Source organism: Dufourea novaeangliae, unplaced genomic scaffold (genome assembly GCF_001272555.1).
Source record: "Dufourea novaeangliae isolate 0120121106 unplaced genomic scaffold, ASM127255v1 scaffold65, whole genome shotgun sequence".
In the NCBI taxonomy this organism is placed as follows: domain Eukaryota; kingdom Metazoa; phylum Arthropoda; class Insecta; order Hymenoptera; family Halictidae; genus Dufourea; species Dufourea novaeangliae.
The window spans coordinates 4,129,058-4,137,429 of NW_015373961.1; the positions used below are offsets into that span (position 1 = coordinate 4,129,058).

General features: G+C 40.2%; 1 protein-coding gene across 1 annotated transcript; it reads left to right on the forward strand.

The window, feature by feature from the left end:
* Nucleotides 1-3,536: 3,536 nt before the first annotated feature.
* On the forward strand, nucleotides 3,537-5,255 carry LOC107186485 (U1 small nuclear ribonucleoprotein 70 kDa). The gene is made up of 2 exons (XM_015574348.1): nucleotides 3,537-3,680; nucleotides 4,752-5,255. The coding sequence occupies exons 1-2, from the start codon at nucleotides 3,537-3,539 to the stop codon at nucleotides 5,253-5,255; spliced, it is 648 nt and encodes a 215-aa protein (XP_015429834.1).
* The last annotated feature ends 3,117 nt before the right edge of the window (nucleotides 5,256-8,372 follow it).

Genomic DNA, 8,372 nt, shown 5'->3' on the forward strand with positions numbered 1-8,372 from the left:
CGATTATCGTCCCGAACTCGGGTCCTCGCCGGGACAATAATCATGTAAGGAGAAATGCTTCAGACCTTCGTAAATTCGTTTTTTGCCCGAAGCCCGAGTCTCGGCAACAAAAGCAGAGGGGCAATAAAGTATGCGTTTGATAGGTTCTACGCCCTCCCCCCAGTGGTAGGGATGAAGTAGAAACTCTCACGAGGAACTTCTATCTAACTCTCATGGAGCATTTACAGTATACAACAGTGACGTGTCATTTAAGAAAATCGATTCACGATTTCGATTCGATTCTTCGGAATCGATCATCCCTCCTAAGTACACGGTAACCCCCCCCCCTGGTTGACTATTTTATCGATTCTCCACTAATCACCAGGTTCGGCGTGATCAATAAACCGTCATGTACCGTTACTATTCATCGAAATAGGAGCGTCGCCGACGAGCAGCCGCTGTTCCGATGATGTATCGCCTAGCGTACGAGGGAGACGGTATAAATTTCCCCCAGCGTGGCGGGCCCACGGGCACGACCGTAAATATTCTCGTCGCGTGAATTACCGTTCCACGGCGGTGATCGTTGAAAAGAAACTCGGAAAGAGAAGACACTGCCTCTCGAGGCGGACAGTCGGCAGTAAATCGGAAGAAAGGGGACGGAAAGGAAGGGGGTCAAGCAGCAACAGCGTTCGCGGGGCACACGATGCTCGACACACCATTACTATGGCCACCGTGTGTACGTGGCTCTGGGACGACAATAAAAAGACGTTAACCACTCCGTTTCCCGGGTCTAAGCGCGCGCACAGGGACGTTGATAAATAATCATTGGCGGTATAGACGACCCGAGCATCTACACGCGCAGGTGTACACATTCAGGCCGGGGCGACACCTGGTGCTGATTAACGAATCGGGCGGAATCGGTTCTGGTCAGGTAGAAGGCTAAGTGGCCGGCTAAATTGCCGCGTTATTCTTGTAAACCGCGGCGTCCTCCCCGACTATCCAATTACCGGACGAGGTGGCAAGATGTCCCTCGGCCTCCTGGGCACCCGCGTGTGTATGTACACGCGTGTTTTCGCCGACGCCGACATGGCGGAATCGCGGGGGCATTTTTTATATTTTTTTTTTTTTATTTTGTATTTTAAAACGCCGCCACCCGACACCATTAAGGGCGACTAATGAGGCGGCGCGGGGAAAAAATTAATCGGTAAATTTTGCGTAGCGCGCCAGTGAGCCGGCTGCAAAACTGGCCTTGGTTACTCGTACGCACGGGGGATCACCGAATTTAACAGGTATCGTTCCGCGGGACCCGCTTTCTTAATGATCGTTCCACTTGCGCGTCGTCAACGTCCACTCTCGGGGCGGAGCGTTGTTGTTATTAATCGAGTTTCCGAACGGGGATGGGACACGTTGAACGCGGAGATGTTGCTCGATTTCCGTAACGAGATACTTCGGGACTTTTTTTTTCGATGAACGTACGCAAGTATTATGTTTGCGCGGATAATGGTTAATTGAGAGATGGGTTGGAGGATACGGAGGTGTGCTCATTGTAGGAATCGAAACAGTCTTTTTGGACATAATTGACTTTCTGTATGGAAGTATCTTAAGATGTCCAGATTAGTGTTGTGCTGATAGTTGGATTCGAAGCAGTCTTTTTGGAAAAATTAGCGATGTCCAAAAAGACACCTATGTATACTGGAATTTCTTAAAATTGTAGTGAATTACAATTTACTTGAAATTTCTAGTGTGCTCTCATGTTTTCTTGATATTGAAGAATGGAAACCTTTCATCCTATCTTGTTTCTTTTGTAAGAAAACAGCTTCATCGACGTTAAAGCTTTGATTCAAGCTTTTAATTTAATAAAGTAGAAGGCACATTAGATACTAAGATAATATACAAAAATGGTTAATGAAATATCCTTATATCCTTTACAAGAAAAACTTATTTCTCGTACCTTTTTATAGATTGAGTAACAAAAATTTGTAGATTACTGTACATGGAACTACTTTTCTATAGATTAGTATTTCAATTCAATCTAAAACTTCAAAGTGGAACTGTGTAATTTTTTCCCTTCTCTATCCTATAATAAGTAGCATTCAGAATACCGTTAATGCACTCCATTTATTTGGATGGACTAATGGTCGTATCCTGGTTTGGATCAACGATTCCTCCATTATAAATGCTCCACATTTTAGCAATCTCTTTCTATCGGCTATAAAAAGGATCATCGTCGATGTCTTTGTAAGAAAAAATCATAAGTTAATATCTCGACAGAGATCCAGGAAATGTCTAAAGTAAAGTAAATCTCCACTCGAATGAATTCTGTCAAGTGACTTTCAACGATGGTGCAACATGAAAAAGACGATTGTTCGAAAGCTATCTATCTACCATCGCATCCAACGAGTGTCTAAATGTAACTGAATATTTTAATTAATTGATAAAATGCAATCCAGGCGATAGCACGACCGGAAACGAACAGATATCAGCAGTGGAATTAACCGAGAATAGGGAGAAACGTAGACACTTAACGTTGTCGTTCGAGTAATAGAAACATCGTCTTTCGATCGTCTGTTATCTTTAAGATTCTGTTTCGCCTTCCTTATTATTTCACCCGTGTAATTCGGTGTAACAGCCATGTCCTTCAAAAATCTACCTCAAATGCTGTTCCGCGACTTTTTAATACCGTTTCAGCGGCGATAAGCCTACGTTCGCGACGAGATAATCCTCGATCTCACCGAAGTGCGAGACAGATCGATACAAAAAATGATGTCGGTACCAGATTGTCATCGTTGTGATACTTTAATCCCTGTACATACGCGGAAAAATGGTTTAATATAATATTTTGCTGTAACTGTTTCCTGCAAAATACAACTATTTTGAAAAGTTTATACGATTCTTACAGATACTGTCAAAAAACTAGTTCCTATGGATGTCTGAACATTGAGATTAATCCGTTCTTCTTGATTAATTGGAGAAATCACAAAAAGTGATCATACCGTAAAGTTCAAAATATTCAAGGGAGATATTTTAAATGTACTAATTCCCCGTAGATTTTATCCAGAGGGGACAATCGAGTGGAAATGGTTAAATTTGTTTGGAAATAGTATTTGATATTTCTTTGATGCGTGTCCTAATCTGCTGGAAATTATACTGTACGTTTTACAGGAACAAGAAACATTATAATCAAGTGAGTACAAGACATTAAACGTATACAAGTTCCGAGTGCGATCAGAACTGCATCACCGACAAGAAAGTTCCATAGAAACCACAATAAACAGTACGTTCATTTGTATTCAGAATCGGTCACGGAACGTGCCGTATTCTGGTCGATTCGCGTTACTATGATTTTGGCAAATATTTTTCAAATTCTATCGTGATAAGTCCTGTTCTAAGTATCTATCAGACGTATTCAAAATTTCTTGTGAATGATAAATGAAGGTTTTGGAAGAAAAGAGCTGGATTATTCTCGCTTCGATACGAGACATTGGATCGGCACGAACTGAATTATTATCGACAATTCAATGATTGTATTAATGGTGAACAGAAGAAGTAAATAGAAAATGGGGAAACAGGTGCCAAAAATGTCAGCTCGGGTAGTCAACGCGATCAAGAATCTGCGAGAGGTACACGGATCCACATCGAGGGAAATCATGAGCTACATCATGTCACAGTATAGTGCTCCGGAGTTGACTATACAAAGACAGGTATTCATTTTGCGTCATTTCCTTCCCTAATCAATTCTTTATCTTACAACATAATAAAACAATAACTTCAATAAAATTCAAGAAATCCTTTGCCTCATTTTAAGGTTAAACTTTACTTTACCGGACTAAAAATTATTAACTTTTTTTGTATCTTCTGGTAGTATTCAACGAGTGGAATGTAAAAATGCAAGTTTTAAGTTTAGGAATCCACTGGTTCAAAAATTATGCGTATGTAAAAACAAGTATTTTTAGCATACTTTACGGGTTAGTATACTTTAATTTCAATCTATAATTCGGCTAATCTAAAGTTACCAAACCCCCAATTAACACACTAAAGATCGGAGACAATAATACATATGTTTTAATGTATTCAATCTAAAAGAAATGTACTAAATTACAAAAAAAAAATAGACTTTAGTTCTATATGTATAATTATATTCACACTTTACCATAACAGAAATTTTTTCATTCATTTCATTTAAAGTTGTGGCAATTATTCATACTTAAATCTGCAATTTTAGTATGTTGATTACGCGCAAACTGCGTCGGCTCTCAAAGTGTTAACTTATTGAGTACTACGGATGCACTATACGTGCACTAAAAAACTGTTATAAACGTGGACCTTAAATGTTTATTTAATCTAAAAACTACATAAATATACATGAATTCAATTATGAGTTGCACAGGTAAATAGGTAGATCTATTTAGAGTATTAAACACAACTTTCGTCAATTACTCCATAACAACATATACTTCGCTTAGACTGTGAATTTTTATGCAATATGAAATTTTATAAAGTAATTTACAAAGGCAGAATTAAAAACAGAAACTTCATTTTCCTCATATGGAGTATATTCTGTTAAAAATGAAATAAGAAATATGCCAAACCAGATTTTTGTCTTCTATTGCATTTCACATAGTCCTTTATGCCATAAATGCATAAAAGCCGCAATCTATTTATTACCTCCGATCATAACCTTCCAACATGTCTAACATTTAGCTTCCTCCTCATAATAACTTATTATTACAACTTTCCTCTTCACATTTACTTACATTCCATTTAATCCCCAGATGCAAGCAGCCCTGAAGCGAGGGTTGGACTACGGAATCCTGAAGAGGCAGAATGGCCACTATTTCCTGAACATGGAGGCGGACATACCGCAGATAATGACGGCGGACTTACCGTCGATGGAGCGAGCAAGGAAACGAAGACGAAGCAGACGACGACGTGGACGTCGTCGACGCAGCAGCAGAAGACGACGCGGAAAAAGTCGTAGGCGACGTCGCCGTTCGCGTCGCAGGAGCAGACGAAGGGGCGCTAAGACCAGGCGGGTCGGTTGCACGAATTGCAGGTGCAACAAGAGGAATAGGGAGCTGCAGCTCCTGCAGGACAGCCCGGTGGAGTCGAAGACCCAAGAGGACGAGAACAACCGCGATAAGGACAACGACGCAGAACGTCGCAACAGGCGCAGCAAAAGTCGGAATCGTAGCCCGACTCGTAGTCGATCATCGGTGAACAGCGATCAAGATGCCGCGATGGAGGACGATCGACAGACGACCCGTGATCAAGATTAATGCGGCCGAACAGCTTGGTTTATGCGCCGTCCGTGCGGATCGTTAGCGGCGACAATCTCTCAGCGCGTTGTCGGCGTCGATCGACATTCCTCTCGTGATACTCGCCGAAGGGAACTGATGATACACACACCCGTGTCTCCCTCGCTGTACTGTTCGTCACCTTGCTCAAAATCGTGTTCAATCTCTCGACAGTTTTATCCGGCGAGTTGTATTATATCTTTCTTATTCTGTTTTTTTTTTTTTTATAGTGGTGTACTTTGACAAATGTCGTTGGTAAATGTACGTAATAAATTTATTTGGGTGAATAAGTTTACTGTATTTGATCCGAGGAGTTTTGTCGATAATATTTGTAGATAAATAGGGGAAACTAATGTATAAATTGAGTAACGAATATTGGGTTCTTTCATGTAAACATAATCTTTGATGAAAATTTGAACGAATTTTGTTAGTCGGAATGAAGCTTGAGAGTTCATATTATTTTCGAGTTTAAATTCAAAAAAGTAGGAATGGATAGTTCATTTGGTAATTATTCGAAGATACTTTCTTGTCCGATTTCTTTGTAATACACGGTTTACCAAAGACTAGAAAGAATCCTAATGTGTAATTTAAACGGAAAAGTTAGCAATTCCATGGATTCCATGGAATTCCAGGAACAAATAACGTCTTGTACAATCTGAGATGATCACTGGATTACAGAAATTTATGTAAATACAGATTTTTTGAAGTAATTTATAGAAATTGAAGTCAAATAGCACAAATGTAAGATACATATGGTAATAAATATGTGAAATCCACTCTGGAGTCCTCAGGCATCCAAAATTCATGACCCCCCGACAACAATTGCATCCGTAGTCTTATTGTATCTGAAGTCACTGAAGCAATCTGTAGTGATATCATCATACAAAATGGAAGAAATGAAAGCTAAAAAGTTGACAATATAAATTGTTTAACTCATTAGGCTTACGTGGGTTAAAAACTGACCCACCTTTTGCTTAGCTTTTTATGCATGGTGGGGTATATTTGAACCCATCTCGAAAAGTTGAAGTTACTCATAGTCATACAGTTTAATATTCCATTTTTATATAATTTTGTTCATATTAAAAAAAATTCTGTGCAACTAGGGTTTTTATTTTCTTTAAAATCGTGTGTCTCAAAGGTTTAACCCTTCAAGGCCTGAATTGTATTATTATTACTTTCATACAGAATTTTTATTCCAGATACTTGAAATCTGTTCAAATATGTTCATTTGCATTTTTCTATTCTATTTTATGCAAGTAGCTAAATATAGTGTCTCTAAGTGCAAGCACCATTTTATAGCATCTCCAAGGGCATCCAAGAAGTAGTAACTAATACGAGTCCCAGCCAGATTCTAAGCATATTGGTTCATGGCAGTATTTTACAGTATTATAAATGATACTGCATACCACCGTCAGGACATAAAGTGTTAAACAAGAATAGTCTGATGCTTCAAAAACAAATCTCTACGATACACTTCCACGTCTATTCCTACTGACAATTAATTGCAGAATAATTCTATATGAATTCATACCAGTTCCAACCACTGCTGTCGATATCCTGGTCACGTCCTCGGAAAAGGAAGCGATCCTAGCAGAACACGGATAATTTCCTCATCGAACGTTTCTCTCCGTTCCGCGATTTTTACGGGGCAACATTTCACGGCCGTCGAACGAGCACCGTGGGCACCGGGGGTACGAGTGTCAGGCGCGAACGGGGGTCAGGGTCCCGAGACTGAGGTAGCCCGAATAAAACCAACGGCCATAACTCTTCCGAGCGGCGGGGTCAAGGTGGGTTAGAAAGGATCGAGAAGTGATTAGTGGTATTTACCGGTCCCCACTGAGAGAGAGCCTGCCGATTCCCGGTACCGCTCGGACGTCCCGTCGGGTCCCTGCATACGCGGTCACAATGCCGCGATCTAACTGCTCCCCTATTCTTCGGCCGGGACTATCTCTGTCGCTCTTGGCGGTCGGTGCGACACTACCGGGGGAATCCATCAACCGATATTAATGCGATTCTAACGGGCCGGCCACGAGGCATTTAAAGAGTTTTCTCCGAGCGGCACGGAGAACAACCGTTTTCCATCCGGTCCCAAACTTCCTCGGAGGTCCAGCTCCCCGGATGGGCCCGATGAAAAGGATCGCCAGGACCTTCGAAGGCTATCTCGATCTACGTCGATTTGTCTTTCCCGTCCGTGTGCTGTAACGAATGACGATCCTGAAGGAACCTACCAGCGCGCACGTGGAGGGCTCTCCCCTCTATTTCATGGCGAACAAAATCGAGCTTCCGGAAGTGGACGAGCATCGTGTTGGTATATAGAAAAGCTTACGGCTACTCTTACGCGATTGAATCCCGTATTAAGTTGAACTGTTTGGAAATAATTGTGTTTGGCGCTTGAATCGTCTGAAAGGATGGATTATAATTCTTGCAATTGCATTGGGAATATTAATTTTAATATGTCGTTGTTCACAAAGTTGTTGAAAATATCAATACGTGGAATGGTTCTTTTTTTCTTGAGTTGTACGGACTTCCCGAATCTTGGTTTAAATTTTATTTATATTAGAGACTCGATTATCGAAATGTCGATTGTCTGAATACCGTTTAACTCGTCTCTTAGGCATCTAAACCAGTGTTTCCCAACGTGGGGCATACGAAATATTTTTGTTTTACTTTGTCAACACAATTTTAATAACTTCGACTTATATTCATGGTATACCTATCTCGAAGTTTCGCAACTTTAATTGTCTTTAAAATAATTAAGTGTCTACACCTAACATATCACTAGAAACCTGTATACTATCATTTTACAAAACCCCGTTAAAATTGAAGTCGGACAGATGGAGTCTTCCTTGATAGTAACGGAAATCTTATTAAAATAATTGATTCAGAAATAAAAGGAAAGTAATTCTTCTTAAACAACTGTATTAAACCTGTTGGTCTCATCAGGGCTATATGACCCGAAATAAGAATTGCCCTTTAATAGGTATTATATTTCCAAATATTCATATTTAGTATCCCACGTATTTAAATTTCACATCAACTTTTTATCTATTTCAAATTTCCTAGAAACAAATTATTTCAAGATTTGAAATCATTCTATCC

What these genes read in the sequence shown, in the direction of transcription:
- LOC107186485 (XM_015574348.1), top strand. Translation starts at nt 3,537, where the DNA reads ATGGGGAAACAGGTGCCAAAAATGTCAGCTCGGGTAGTCAACGCGATC. An exon ending in AGTTGACTATACAAAGACAG is followed by an intron (nt 3,681 to 4,751) that starts GTATTCATTTTG and finishes TTTAATCCCCAG; the next exon opens with ATGCAAGCAGCCCTGAAGCG.